The 15774-nt window shown below is 41.0% G+C and overlaps 2 protein-coding genes across 3 annotated transcripts in view; one reads left to right on the forward strand and one right to left on the reverse strand.

The window, feature by feature from the left end:
* Nucleotides 1–312: 312 nt before the first annotated feature.
* On the reverse strand, nucleotides 313–10307 carry rassf6 (Ras association domain family member 6). 2 transcript variants are annotated; one of them, XM_079179655.1, is made up of 11 exons: nucleotides 10178–10307; nucleotides 7141–7208; nucleotides 6006–6084; nucleotides 5585–5745; nucleotides 5021–5115; nucleotides 4474–4673; nucleotides 3966–4067; nucleotides 1912–1963; nucleotides 1708–1826; nucleotides 1180–1277; nucleotides 313–752 (listed from the first exon to the last, which is right to left on the reverse strand). In XM_079179655.1, exons 2-11 carry the CDS (start codon nucleotides 7197–7199, stop codon nucleotides 677–679), a joined length of 1041 nt encoding a protein of 346 aa, XP_079035781.1. In that variant the 5' UTR covers nucleotides 7200–7208; nucleotides 10178–10307; the 3' UTR covers nucleotides 313–676. The 2 variants fall into 2 exon arrangements, with proteins under 2 accessions (XP_079035781.1, XP_079035780.1); XM_079179654.1 differs by having other exon boundaries at nucleotides 3966–4136.
* Nucleotides 10308–14432: 4125 nt separating this feature from the next.
* musk (muscle, skeletal, receptor tyrosine kinase) overlaps nucleotides 14433–15774 on the forward strand; it is a 29018-nt gene continuing 27676 nt past the window's right edge. Inside the window, exon 1 of the mRNA XM_079179399.1 lies at nucleotides 14433–14629. Within this exon, the coding sequence (XP_079035525.1) occupies nucleotides 14560–14629 (70 nt within the window). The 5' untranslated portion in view covers nucleotides 14433–14559. The remainder of the gene's footprint in view (nucleotides 14630–15774) is intronic.

Raw genomic sequence — 15774 nt, forward strand, 5'->3', positions numbered from 1 at the left:
ATGCACATCTCCAAGGATGACAGAAAAAATATCAAAAACCTATTTGCAGTCTGGTCTTTGATGACTGTATTTGGACTTTCTATTCAAAATTGAAGTAAGACATTTCAAATATTTCTTTCTTTCTTTTTATTTATTTCGGTGCACAAGTCAACCTGCTTCCAAGTCACCACAGAACCTAAAGGAATGAGTACACACGTTTCAAACTGTATTCATCAATTCACACATTTGCGTATGTCGATTAATTTGCTCTTTATAACTAACTTCTGAAATATCAATACACCAAAGACAGAAAGCAGAACACATAAGAGGTCATCTGGTCCCACAACTTGTATTTATTAACACAACACTGATTTACAGTTATTTACAGCAGCATCATTCATTATATCTTGTACTTATTTTACAGTTGTTGATTTTTTTAAATGAAGGGAAAAAAAATCAGGTGATGAATAAAAATGACGTAAGTGACCCAGTTTGTAAGACTTGAAACAGAGCCGTGTATCCAGGTTGGCGCCAGGTATGCGCGGTTTTCCAAAATCGTCACCTCAGTGTTTCACACCCAAACCTCTCTACTTGTTTACAAAGTTAAGGTTGTCGGACGTTGGACAGATACTCTTTGGTCCTTAAAGTGGTGTTGATGAATGACGAGTTCAGTGTCTGTGATTCAGATCGGCAGTCTTCAGACACTGGTCTCAATGTGAGGGGACATCTTACAGGTCAGCATGTGGTTTAGGAGTCTATGCTGCTGGTGGTACCTCACACACACACACACACACACACACACACACACACACACACACACACACACACACACACACACACACACAACATACATGTATACAAACACCGTGAGTGAGCTGCAAATCGATGAAAGGTAATTTACTGTAAAATAATGGCGCCATCGCCTGCCATAGAAGTGTTACTACAAGGATTTTGTCTTCAGCCTCTTTCAAATGAATATAGTCTATGACATGCAAAGGGGGAAGTGTAGAGCAGTGAGTGATTTGATGTTGTTTCATATCGTGAGTGTGATGCCACAAACCAGACTTCACTATCTTTAATTGAATGCACTGTAACATTTCCTTCGGACTCTGTAGATGTCCATTCTCTCACAATCAGTTCTTACGAAAGCTAATGTCATCAATAAAGGAAGTATTTAGGTGCAAAGGCTTATATACTGACTTGCTGATGACTCTCTGTATCACTCTGTTCTCCTCCTCTCTGAGTTTCAGAAGAACCTGCTCCAGGATAGGAAGCTCCAAGTTCAGATACTGGGCTACCTGAGAGGGGAGGGGAGAGCAAGAGAATAAAGGTCATCTTCTATTTGATTTGAATCTCCATCTTATCCTTTGCTGCTGAAATAACTTGGAGAAAAGCACAATCCTTATTCCTAACGTGAGCAAAAAAACGAACATGCTTTAACTGTTACTTCCAAGTGGATTTACACAGCAGCTTTAATACTTGCAATGGCTCTTAACAACTTCTCCATACTAAATCCAAGATATCATTTTTTTCTCTGACACTCTTAAAGATGTGTTAACATCACTAGAGGTTCAATTCAAGTAAAACGAGCCTACATTTTCAATGACTGCCGAGAAGTATTGACATGTATAAGTCTCTTCAAAACAGGCTGTTCGTGCCACTTCACATTAATGATTTGGTCTGTTCTCTGTACGTTAGCCCCCCGGGAGGCGGGGCTAGGACACTCACGTCGTTGCTGACTTCCTCTTCATCCATGTCGATCAGAAAGATCTTCATGATGTCGTCGGAGGGTCCCTGAAGTATGCGCTCCCACAGGGGCTGGTCTCCGTCACTGAGCTTCCTCTTTTCTGGAGAACACACGGACACACAACATCAGCAAAGTGATCGTTGACCCAGAACAGTATTTCATAGCGTGTGACAAAAAAAACCTACCTCCGCTCTGGTGAACACAGTACAGAGCGAACTCCTGGGGATCGTTCTCTATCTGTAGGAGGAAAATACAAGACGAGTGTTTAAACGTCTGTCGAAAAAGTTCTTTTATGATTCTATTATTTTTATCAAATTGATCACATTAATTCACAACCTGTATTTCTGGGTTGTTTTGACGATTTATAATATAATAATGTTTTTATGCCTTCGAGCTGGCGATAGCCTTGGCCGGAGGAATCATGTTTTGTCCTTTGTATCCGTCTGTCCGTCCGGTCCATTCCAACGACGCCCCGGGGAACTTTTTTTAAAATTTGGAACAAATGTCCAGTTTGACTCAGGAGTGAACTGATTACATTTTGGAGGTAAAAGTTCAAGTTCACTGGGACCTCACATGTGTCCCATTCTTGTGAACGCGATATCTCAGGAGTAGGGATGGGTATCGTTTGGGTTTTTTCCGATACCGGTGCTAAAACAATACTTTTAAAACGATACCGGTGCCTAAACGGTGCCTGAACCGATATTTTTTTTATTGCCAAGTCAAATTTAACAATATATTTAACTGTTTAAAGTATACTATACATATTAGTGCTGGGCAACAATTACAATTTTTAATCGCATGGAATTTTTGCGATTAATCTCATTGTTATGGCAAAGTTCAATAATTAATTCAAAGGTAGTGTATTGTGCACTTTTATTTTAAAAGTACTGCTATATGAACAAAAGTGCAATAACATTTGGTTTGCAAACACTTTAAACAAATCAGGTTCTTTTTAACAGCAGTATTCCCTTTACACAGTAGCAGTTCTATCTCTTCACTATCTGTGCTCAGTGTGTGACGTCATGTGAAACGTTCCACTGCTGTGCAACAGGAATACAATGTTTCAGCACGTTTCATCTAAATGTGTGTGTCTTCATGACAGAGCATGTGAATGCAGCTCTACTGTTCATCAATATAATGCTGTAACTCAGAGGTGATGATGGTTACCCAGCGATCAAAGAATAAAGACACACTTACGCACAATGTAGGTGTATTTTCCCTTTAACTCACGAGATGCAGGTAGCATGTTTTATACTTAATGTGAATTTAATTCATACTTTGTTGGCATCTTATTCTGAAAATTGGATGTTCCTCTGAAGAAACCGGATGTTGTCTCGCGTTAAATCTTTCCGCTAACTTTCAAAGTCCTTCGCTCGCTCCCGATCTGTGCCGTTTGAATGCGTTTACCGTGAATTTCAGCGTATAGGTCACTAACATCTAAGTGTCTGCTGAGTTGACCACGGAGACCTGAGTGTCTGCTAACTTTACCGCAGCGATGTCCAGTAGTCTCCATTCCTCCACCGCTGCCAGTGAGCAACGGACTTTCAAAATAAAAACAGCCACACTTTTGACCGTTTACCTTTTGGCATTTTCTCTGTTAAAAGGTTGATGGCTAGCTAGCTGCTGTAGCTATACAAACGGTAGCTATCGTTACCTGCTGCCAGGACGGAGTCATCAGAGTAGTGTTAAAAAAAGTATTTCAATCGGCTCAGGCACCGAAAAGAAGCACCGAAATCTGCGTTGCGTTTCGGTCCGGTAGGTATCGGTCGTATAGGTACCGGTGACATATTGGCACCGGGTTTCGGTACCCAACCCTACTCAGGAGCGCTTTGTGCCAAATTCTTCAAATTTGGCACAAATGTCCAGCTGGTCTCAAGGATTTACTGAATAGAACTTGGAGGTCAAAGGTCAAGGTCACTGTGACCTTTACTCAAGAATTCAAAATGCTCATCATGACAATATCACACAAATGTCTAACAGGATAAAATGATGAAGTGATGACATCTTGGACTGCAAGATGACTGGTTACACAATCGCAAGGCTTTTTCCCCCCAAATTATTAATGCACACTGTTATTTTGAATTCAGTCTATTCAACATAATATATTACAAACAAGGTTGGATCCTGAGAGTCCATTTGATTCAGTTTGAACTACATTTAAAATGCTTCATGCTTCATACTTTTGATTAAAATCAGCGGGACTTCACCTGCAGTTTGAAGAACGTGCACTAAAGCTCACCTTGAACTTGTTCAGCAGCTGTTCGATGACCTGGTTTGTGGTCATCCTGCTGGAGATACGAACTTTAGTCGGAGTGCCGAAGGATGGTGTGAAGATCGACGTCTGTGGGACACGAGGGAGACTGTGAGCTACAGTGCAGATGTGAGCGAGGTAAAAAGAGAGACAGATGTGCTGCATGGAAAGAGAGGGGAGGGTCGAGCTTAATGAAAGAAATAGAAAGATTAGATAAAAACTGAGAAAATCTCATGCTGGGCATAAGCATAGGGAATGCCATTTAAGTCCATTTTAAATAAATAAATACATCAATAAATAAATATATGAAATACATCCTGGAATTAAGAAATTTGACAATAAATATATAAATACATTTAAAAAAGTGAACGAGTCAATATAGTTCAATAAATCAATATATAGTAGGTTCCTCCTCCTCACTCCCTGCCGCTAGGAGACTACGCTACTTTACTTATTTATTCAAAGTTGACTGAAATGGCATTCCATAGACACCTACCTTATAGTTGTAGAAGTGTCCATTGATAGAAAAGCGATGTTGTCTTTCCTTCTCTCTCTGCGCTGCCGACTTGCCCCTCCCCCTCCTCCTCTTGACCAATGAGGCGTCGCTCATGCAGCGAAACAGGTTGGACTCCGCCTCCAGCTCGGAGTTCTTCTGCCGCACAGGACGCAGTGTGGTCGTCTCATAAACGGGCGGGCCTTTCGGAGAGCACACAGACCGCACGGATAAAATGTCTCATATTCAACATTTGTTGTGAATAACACCGCCGTGTCACACTTCTTCTTTTGCGTTTGCGCAACTAAACAAATATTTGTTTTTTGTGAAAATTTGATTACAATCTATACATTGTTTTCAAAGAGGATTTTCATGTCCTCGATATGCTGCAATTTAATGCAAATTTAGATTTTTTTTTTTAAGCAGTGGTGGAAAACAGATAAGTCCTGAAGTAAAAGAACAGAGTAGGCTACTTCTTCCACCGCTGCTCTTTTGAGATAACATTGTTGAGAATTGCATTATGGGATATGGGAGGGAACATGAAAGCAACCTGGTAAAGGTTTGGTGACCACTGTGTCCTGCGGTGTCTCCGCCATCTCGTCTATCTGGTGAAGGTCATTGTACTCTCCCCACCGTGACATACCCCTACAGAGAGAGACAGAGACTTAAGAATTTTGACATGAATAGAAACATCAATGAAGTTTTACATCCTTTAATCTTGACGTGAAGCATTTTGTTATGCCCTAAGAACTACTAGAGGATAGTCTTGCTCAACAGCTGCATTAACTTGATTAAGGGCTGTTCATCAGTATCATATTAGCTGGTGAAGTTGGCAAATACAAAAATCCATCGCTTATTTATGATCGCCTCTGTACAAAAGTGCCTTTGTTAGAATTATCTATCTAAGAGCCAATTATTACATTGTCATGTAAAGATGACTAAGAAGCTAAAGAAAAATCTAACCTGCTCTCTTTTCAAACTAAACTACCAATCCTTCTCATCGCGGAATTTCCGGGCGTCACATTGAGATGATTCCATCCAGCAAAAACAGGGTTCGGTAGCAGAATAACCCACAGAATGACTAGTAACTCTCTTTCGCTAATGCCGATCGTACCTCTTGTCCCCGATGGGGCTGACTGGACTGGTGGGGTCGGGTGAGGTCAGAGCAGCGAAGGGGGGCATCTGTTTGTCGTCCTGTATTTTCAGCCTGATGGGTCTGCGCACTCCCCAGGAGATATTCAGGAAGCCCTCCACCACCACCTCTCCATCGCCGCCCTGTTACAGACACAGACCCACAGACACCTGCATGGTGTGTAGTTACAGTCATAAATCTGATTAACACACCGCGCTTTGACCCACATTTTAAAAAGCAGCGATGTAATAGATAATCATTTTAGAGAAATGTTATGTGTGTGGACTTTTTCAACTCTCGCAAAGTTCTTACAAACGTCTTGAAGCAATACAATAGGCTTCCCGGGAGGAAATATGAATTCTGTCTAACAGCATATAATGTTTGAATCATAATTAAAACACACCTGAGAGTAGCTGAGGTGCAGCTGAGTGTGGTCCTTCAGGAAGCAGTTGTAGGTGTTCAGCAGGGAGAGAAACTCTGCTCTGAAATGAACACAACACACAGCAGCATCCACTCGACGCGTAAATAACACCGACATCCAGCGAACATGGAACAGATATATGTCACAGTTTAAATACACTGTTTGACGTGTACGTATCGTCACTGTCAAACCTAAATATGACAACGCTGTATACTGTCATATACACCTACCCTGTGCACTCTGCACCATTACAATATTGTCTTACTGTTTACAGATTTCAATGTGTTGTTGTATATATACTGTGTATACAAATATATATATATATACTTGGACTTGTCCTCCAAGTCAAGTCTCAAGTCTCTTATGGTTGTAATGAACGTTCTATAATTTCATGAATGCCACCCGGTCTGCTTAAAACACGACAAAGCTATATCTAAAAAGGAATTCAAAACATGTACTGCATCATAATTCCTTGATATATTCAATTATATATCTATAGATATTGGATCAAGTTAAACGGGCTGTTGCAATGCCATATAAAAGAAATGTACAATAAAAACTTTCCTTTATAGGAAATATCTGTATTTTGCCACTAAAAATGGATATAGACTAACGTTACTCAGGGTAACAGGGAAATATTATTGATATTTATAGGCATGTAACAATAATCATAACCTATTTTTTCAACAACAGTTAGAGTACAACCGTGTTGTACAATTACACTGGCTCTTCAACGAATGACAGTTTATAATCTTAACACATCGCTCTAGCCTCTCGAACACAGAGATGCTCACAAGTCATTGTATGCGAGTCTCAAGTCCCTGTGTGTGTGTGCATGTGTGTGTGTGTGTGTGTGACTGAAGGACGACTTGAGTCCAACTCCCAACTTTACAGCAGTCAAATGCTTGTTCGTGTTTACGTTCAGCTTGGTTGTCATTGTGTTTAGCTGCATGTATACATCTGCGTGTGTACGTTGCATAGCAACGAAAAAAACCTGAACCTTGTATGTATATATGTATGTTGACATACATGGATTCTACTTCTGACTAAACCATGAGTATCATTTTGTTGTTACATATACTTTAGGTACTTTTGAGCAAAACTCAAAGCGTCCCACCTGGTCAGTGTCCTCCCGTCCCCCGCCTGGACCACTGGGAGAAGAGCTGCTTCGTTCATCTCTGGTCACTGTAGAGAGGGAAATAAACCAAAACAAATGAACTTTAGACTTTAAACGTGTCAATCTGGAGCTCGACAAACACTAGAGGCTGCCCACTTGTTGAACGGTGCTTCCACCTGAGCAGAATTACACATGACATCAGGGAGCAAGGAAGCGCACAAGGAATTTAAAGGATATAATAAGAGTCTTACCTCTCAATTCAGAGCTCTCTTCTTACTTCTGCTTCTTTGTCCCTGTCTTTCTTCTCTCTGGGCTTTAAATATCTCTCTCCTCTCTCTCTCTCTCTGAAGTTTTTGTGTTATATTTACCTCTCTCTCTCTCTCTCTCTCTCTCTCTCTCGCCGTGCCTTTACTCTTTCACTTTCTTTTTTTTCTTTTCTGTCTCCGAGAGATTTAATAACAGTACTCCACCCAGTAACCAGTGATGACAGTGTAGAGGCAACCATTTGTTTATTCTTCGGTCAGTATCCACGTGGCGTCTCTTTTCGTTGCAAACCTCTTCTTCTTCTGTTTCTAGTTTTTCTGAACTACTGTGAAAAGCAGCAGTCTGTCCTATTTGTCCTTTTCTTTGACTCTTTCCACCTCTCTCTCTCTCTCTCTCTCTCTCTCTCTCTCTCTCTCTCTCTCTCTCTCTCTCTGTGTGTCTCGGCCTGTTTGCTGGCAGAGGAAATATCTCAGGTATTCAGCAGTTGTCATACCAGCAGCCCCAGCACTCCCCGTTTATTCTGACTGACAGCTCACTCTCATGCAAAGAGACAAACACTTTTACACCAGCAAATTAAAAAAAAAAAAAAGGCACAGCGCGCAAACTTTCCATGCAATGTTTTTAAAATGAAAGAAAATCCACATAATTATCAGTCTTAACAAACAAACAACAACAGAAAAAGTACCAGAGAGCGCAGCACCGAGGCTGCCAGCTGCGGCGCCATCTTGATGTTAATTGTCTACTTCGGACCACATCACTTGCTCACTTGATCTATAAATCCAGGTTGTATACAGTGGCTCACAGGTGCAGGCTTGACAAAGGATTGGTGGAGACAGTGTGACGCATGTGCATACAACGTTTCTTTTAGTTGCAGAATGAACACAGACAGGACAGCGTTGTTGGTACAAGAAAACCAAAGATTCATGTCTAACTTGAACTGTTGTGAACACTTCACCGCGTGTCTTTCAAGCCTCAACACGCAGGTTTTTAAAGGTCCCCCTGGAGCAAATACGTCCATACTGTGTGTGAATTTTGCGAATCACATGTATGTCAAAAGTAAAGCCAAGAATAAAAGAGAACCACTGATAAGTGGTCGACGCTGCAAAGTCAATAATCTGCTAAGAGTTCATAAATCAAACACTTACACTGAGCGAAAAAGACTGCTGCTGCTGAAAAAGCTAAGAAAACTGCACAAAGCCTGGAAACCAAAGACTCTCACAAAACAAGACTATCAGTGATTTTTTGTGCCAGAAAAACAAACAAATATGTAGCCAGCGGGACAAAAGCCAAGGTACACTGTGATGACACAGAGTTTCTACCCATATTGACTTCCTGTATGCCACTCCCTCCTGCCTATGCCTCTAATTCTCCCTTAATGCACTCCTTTCTCCATTCGTACCATATTCTAGTGTGGGACATTTGCTCTTTCTCACTCACATGCACGATTTTGACCCAAATCAGCCGTAATGGTATAATACTGACCCCTGTTGAAACTTGGTCCCTCCGCTGGTTGCTGTATTCGCTTTATTTTGTTACACTGATTCACTATAACACATTAATTTGTTACACTGATTTACTATAACACTTTATTTTGTTACACTGACTCACTATAACACTTTATTTTGTTACACTGATTGCTGTAACACTTTATTTTGTTACACTGACTCACTATAACACTTTATTTTGTTACACTGACTCACTATAACACTTTATTTTGTTACACTGATTCACTGTAACACTTTATTTTGTTACACTGACTCACTATAACACTTTATTTTGTTACACTGATTCACTGTAACACTTTATTTTGTTACACTGACTCACTATAACACTTTATTTTGTTACACTGATTCACTGTAACACTTTATTTTGTTACACTGATTCACTATAACACTTTATTTTGTTACACTGATTGCTGTAACACTTTATTTTGTTACACTGACTCACTGTAACACTTTATTTTGTTACACTGATTCTCTGTAACACTTTATTTTGTTACACTGATTCACTGTAACACTTTATTTTGTTACACTGACTCACTATAACACTTTATTTTGTTACACTGACTCACTATAACACTTTATTTTGTTACACTGACTCAGTATAACACTTTATTTTGTTACACTGATTCACTGTAACACTTTATTTTGTTACACTGATTCACTGTAACACTTTATTTTGTTACACTGACTCACTATAACACTTTATTGTGTTACACTGATTCACTGTAACACTTTATTTTGTTACACTGACTCACTATAACACTTTATTGTGTTACACTGATTCACTGTAACACTTTATTTTGTTACACTGATTCACTGTAACACTTTATTTTGTTACACTGACTCACTATAACACTTTATTGTGTTACACTGATTCACTATAACACTTTATTTTGTTACACAGATTCCCTATAACACTTGTAATTTTTAATCTTTCAACAAGTTAAAGCACAGCGGACCCATAAACTGAGTACTTTATCAGAATTATGAAAAACATTTTGTTATGGAGCAAACCTTTAAGTCATAGCAATTTTGAATCATGGCAATAATGATTGTTTTAGGAGGATGATAGTGAAAGAGCAGCATGTGTTCGCTTTTCACTTAACACAACCAACTATCAGACTAGGTTGTATTCAACCAATAAACGAACGGTGCGCTCAGGTAAATTCCGTATAAATGATTGTTGTTTGGTTCCTGTACGTCCACGGTGAAGCTCACTTTAACAAACTGAAGCATGAAATGAAAATGATCGAACATGCATTCGCTCCTACCTGGCCTGGTCTTTCAATCTCCAAACAAATTAAGCTGGTTCACTCCATGTTTGATGTCCCGTATCTTGTACGTGCATATGTGTGTGTGTGTGTGTGTTCATAGGTCCAGAGTACAGTGCATGTGGTAGGTGAGCTTGTGTAGCACACTGCAGCAGCTGGTTAATTATTGCAGGATACGTTGAGACAGTGTTGAGAGGGAGGGGCTGACTGACACCAGATATGACTTGCCTGCCTCGTGTGTGAGAGTGTGTGTGTGTGTGTGTGTGTGTGTGTGTGTGTGTGTGTGTGTGTGTGTGTGTGTGTGTGTGTGTGTGTGTGTGTGAGACAGAGAGAGACAGGGAGTGAGAGAGAAAGAGAGAGAGAGCTACCCCGTGATTTGTTGTTAGCCAACTTCAAAGGCTTGACCTCATCAAAATCTGAATGACAATAAGCTTTTTTTGGCAGACACAGAATTTGAATCTGGTTTTGGGTTGCTCTAAATGCAAAACAAGAATAAACAAAGGCAAAAAATACAGATAAACACTTTAGTGTTTGTTCCATTAAGAACCCTTTTCTTCCAACGAACCATTTTTGGATGAAATAATTCCTCATGGATTGTCAAAAGCATGGGTGTTAAGAGGGAACGCCCACAAATCCAGCCCACAAATCCCCAAAACCTATGTTTTGTACATACCACAATTGTTCGGTTCGTAAGCCTCGTACCGAACGGTTTAATACGAATACGTGTATTGTTACACCCCTAGAAACAAATAACCGTAGCTTGCGCGTCATAAAGAGATTATTAGGTGGTGTTTCAGCTGCAGGAAAGCACTGAAGGCCCGCCACTGCAACATACAATGTCTGTCATGTTTTCCAAGGACACCCTGGAACTATTTGTATTCTAAAACATTTCAGACCTGATTGATAGTGATGAACAGAAACAAATCACGTTGATACTTTGGTCCCCCATCTTCTTAATTCATAACTTCTCAATTTAGCTTTTTGAGGCTTTATAATTGGTCAATGGAGTTGTACTTGTCTGGCGCTTTTCTGGTATTTCGGCCACTGAAAGCTCTTTAACACTACATGTCATCATTCACCCATTGACACACATTCATACACTGATGGCAGGGGCTACCATGCAAGTTGCAACCTGCCCACCAGGACTCTAACTAACATTCATACCCATTCATACACCTTAGGCACAGCTACGGGAGCAATTTGGGGTTAAGTGTCTTTTCCAAGGACACATCAACATGGACTAGCAGAGCCGGGGATCGAACTGTCCATCCTCAGGACGACCTTACTCTACCAATGAGCCACAGTCGCCCCTACAAGCCCTTGCTTCATAATTATTTCTTCATGCTCGCCAGCTAGTTAGATGGCCAAGCTAAGCAGCAGCAACAGTGAAGTTTGCTATGAAGTAATCACAACAGATTATCAAAGTTTCTAGTAGCCCAAAGCTAACATGGGTGGGATTAATGGTCACGACTTGTTTGATTCATTGGCAGAAATGGTCCCCATCTGTAGATACTTTTTAACGATACGACTACATTTTATAATTGATAGCAACATATTTCGCAGACCCCCTGGCAGAGTGAGACAGGCCCAACTTTGAGAAGCACTGAAAGTACAGTATATGCATGAAAAGTCTAAACGCAGCAAGCAGGATTTATAGATCGAGAAAGTTCCCCAAGCTGATTGGACTGTAACAATTTGTGGATTGCAATTTTGTGTATGTATGTGTAGCACGTCGTTCATCAAATCTCAGATGAAGACAGTGAAATGATGTAGGAACAATGGTAATATGAAACCTAGACCTCTAGAAAACCGAGACCTCAGTTATTAAATATTTGCTCACTAAAGAAAGCTTTCTGAACTGGGAGGCCACCAGTAGCAGCATTGTAGACTAGATAGCGTGCAGCTGGTCCTATCGGATAACAGCTGCAGCTTCATACAGGAGAATAAAGAGAGAAATGATCCAGGAGGGCTTCCTGAGGACAGACATCCAATGCACAGCAATTGGGTTCAATCAAAGGCACCCCAGTCATGATGCTGATTGTTTGATGGATGCCAAACCAGGACAGGTGTAGCAGCAGCACTCAGATGTGTCTAGGCAAGCCAGTGAGTTTAAAGGAGGAATCTGCCTCCTCTGTGCATGTAGAATAAATACAGAGTGACAAGATCTTCATCTTGATCATCTAAATATCGAGGTGACAAGGTTTTATTCCTGTCCCTCTGACATTTTGTGTGACTGTAGAGGATTGTACAGCCTCCACAACAATGTCTGGCACGGAGCACCACAGGGACCAGTGCTCGGTCCTTTACTATTCTCCTTACTACATGTTACCTTGGCTCAACTATTTCTGCAGCATATCAGTTATCATTTTTATGCAGATTACTCTAAGATCTATACTTCGATTCAAGTAACATCATGCAACTGATCGAACTACAGGTTCGTCTCACAGAAGATAACAACTTATCTCAGACATTCTTTGGGTTAAAATCAAATAAATCCGAAGTTATTATTAGAAGTTCAGACTCTTCTGAGTTTCGTCTCACTCAGGGACGTGGTCTTACAATCCTGAGCGTCATCGTAAAATGTTGGTGTCGTGTCCAATCCTGCTTCATTCATCCTCACAACATTTCAATTTCCTTTTATCTGCAAATCACTTTATAATGTTATGAATCACCTACAAGGCATGAATGGAATTGGCACCTGACTATATTTCTGACTTCCTGAGATCCTCTGTTCGGTCTCTATTTCTAAGTAAGGTTGAAAACCAGAGGAGACGGGGCCTCGTGGCCCCTGGACTCTGACAGAGGAAGATCAGGCAAGCCAGCTCTTTATCTTCATTTAAATAACTCTTAAAAACATAATTTTAGCAATGCCTTTTCTTAAACAGTGTGATGCTGTGCTTTAATGTATTTGCAGTTCATTTCTGTGTCAGCAGAGGGAGTCAGAGCATCAGTGTACCAGAAGAATACTGCTGAGTCAGAGGTCCCAGGCAAAGTAGCAGTTTGACACTGTTATGCTACACCCCCCCTTCCCCATAATATATTGAATAAAGTATATACCCTGAATGACAGCACCACCCAGTGGAGTGCAGTATTATCAACGAAAGAGCTGCTAACATCACATACTGCAACCGGTCTGATTTATATTGAAGCATGCATGTGTGTATTGTTTAATCCAACCAACGAAGATGGAGGGAGATTTTTTATCACATACACAGCATGATAGGGATTAAGAGGAAAGGACATTAAAAGACAAACACTGGGCAAGAGACAAAATCCTCCAACTTTGTCACGTGACATGACAAAAGACAACTGCCTGCCTGACATAATTTATGGCAACCTCACACAACCACCTTTTTCTTTTTACCCCCCTAAATAACAATGTGTAACCGTGCCTGCTGTGGGAGTACAATAGTCGACTCCATCCAAAGCAGCACGCGGATGAGGAGCAAATGAACTGAAATGCCATTCCTTTCCCAAAATAAAACAGGACATACAGGCAACAGGTGGACACAAAGGCTGCCTCCTGGACTCTCTCTGTGTGTGTGTGTGTGTGTGTGTGTGTGTCAACATGTAACAGTGAATACATGTTAAGTAGAGAGTTGGAACATGCCTGGGTGTACATTTGCTTGTGAAGAATGCATAGTGTGTTCTTTACACAAATCCTTAGTGTTGTTTATCTGCGTATAAGTCTGCGTATTAGTGACAAATGAAGATACAGACCTACTGTATATGTATAGTATGCTGCTAACACTTTGTAATTTATATGTATTAGAACTTACTTTATTTGGTAACCTCCCTTTACGGGGTGATGTGGCTGTTCTCTGCAGTTGGTTTGTTCTCTTTGTGTCCTATATAGGGTAAAGATCTGTCTTACACACCGTAGCAACTTGGACTACAGTTTGTGCAAAAAAAGGAATCAGGGATATGTGACAGCAAAACAACAGTAAATGAGAAGTGGATTACTATTACTATTGTTATTATTACAGTGAAGTTATCTATTTCCGTGTGTTTTGACTTCTGTTTCCGTGTGCTGCGTTGAATAAACACTGTTGTTGTCGATCACTGTGGGTGAGGATAGCTCTCCAGCACCGGAGCCTGAGGAGCTTTGAGCAAAGCTACAAAACCTGAGTGACTGTACATAAGGACAGCTAGCAGCTGTCACTGTCCGTCACACACATACACACACACACACACACACACACTGGGCTGGTCCTCGTCGAGCACAGAGCTCATGGCTGTCCCTGGCTGAGACGCACACAGTGAAAGGAACACAACAAGTGAACCAACGAGACCGTCTCCTTTACCTGCCATGGGGATCTGACCCACTTCCTTTCTGCTCATTCTGTGTAGGCTACCTGTTAAAGGACCTTTCTAGAGCCAGGATGAAGGTCGGGGAAACCATGTCAGTCTTTCTGCTGCTTGTGGTCACCTCGGCTTACGGGATACAGAGAGGTGAGCGAGGTTTCCATTGGTCTTCTTTAGCACAAGTTGTCATTTTGTGGGCTATACCTTTCTTTAATTCATAGAGGTGTACAGAAGCTGTGTACAAATATTGATTGTGTCAAAAACAGAATAACAGAAGGAGGGGGGAAAAAGGACAAGGATGAGAAGAGAATGCCTCAGAACATGTACGTACTAAAGGCAACAATGAATGAGGGAAAAGATATATCTCCGAAAGAGCATTCTGTAGTCTATCTTCTGCAAAGATGTTTTCCTAAAGAGGACGCAGGTTTTCTCCACATACTGAGATCACCTGTTTTCCACCACATGCAGGGAGAAGGAGAAGGTGTTTATAGGCCTGCACAGTGTAAATGTGACTAAACTTATATCCTGCCTACAACTCTGGCATATCCTCTGATAGCGGGCTGTTGTAAATGTGTTCAGGAACCGATTCGCCTCCACCTCGGCTGCAATGAACGTGGGCAAATATAATCAGAACCTGTTGTGTTCAGCGGGCACCATACAACCTGTATTTTCGCAACAGAACTCGTAAACTTTAACAAACTGCAGTGGCTCTCATCTCTTTTGCCGTATGAAAGTAAAAGAGCTCCAGAAATGATAAGAAAAAAGGACTTCTCATGGTCCACTTAAGCATTTTATGCAGCAGCAGTGAGTTCGGCCTCGCGTTACCATATCAAAAGGCTGGCACAGTTTTAGAGTCGCATGACACTACACTACATCTTTTATATGTAGAGTTCATGCTACAGATTGGCTCAGCAGGAAACAGGTGGCTTAGATGCTGCCACATTCTGGGCCGGGCAGATATTGTAGCCGGGTTGGGTTGCCATGGCGCAGGGCTGGGCTTTGGCAGACCACGATGTGCTTGTGCGTAATCTGTCAGTAAACAGCAGACTGTGGACGGCACTGATCGTGTTGGTCCATACAGCATCCTGTCAGCAATGACTCGTACAAAAGGAATGAGAAAATAAAATGTACTCATCGACCAAAAACACTTTACCGCTGTTTAAAAATGCAACAATGTTTTCCAAATCAGTTCACTTTTTTTAAAATGTATATTAATGTACCGGTTATGCAAGCAGGATATGTGATAATTAGTCCTGAGTTGTTTTTAACTTTTGTAAAGAGCCGGTGCTAGC

This window comes from Pholis gunnellus, assembly GCF_910591455.1.
Source record: "Pholis gunnellus genome assembly, chromosome: 18".
Classification (NCBI taxonomy): Eukaryota; Metazoa; Chordata; class Actinopteri; order Perciformes; family Pholidae; genus Pholis; species Pholis gunnellus.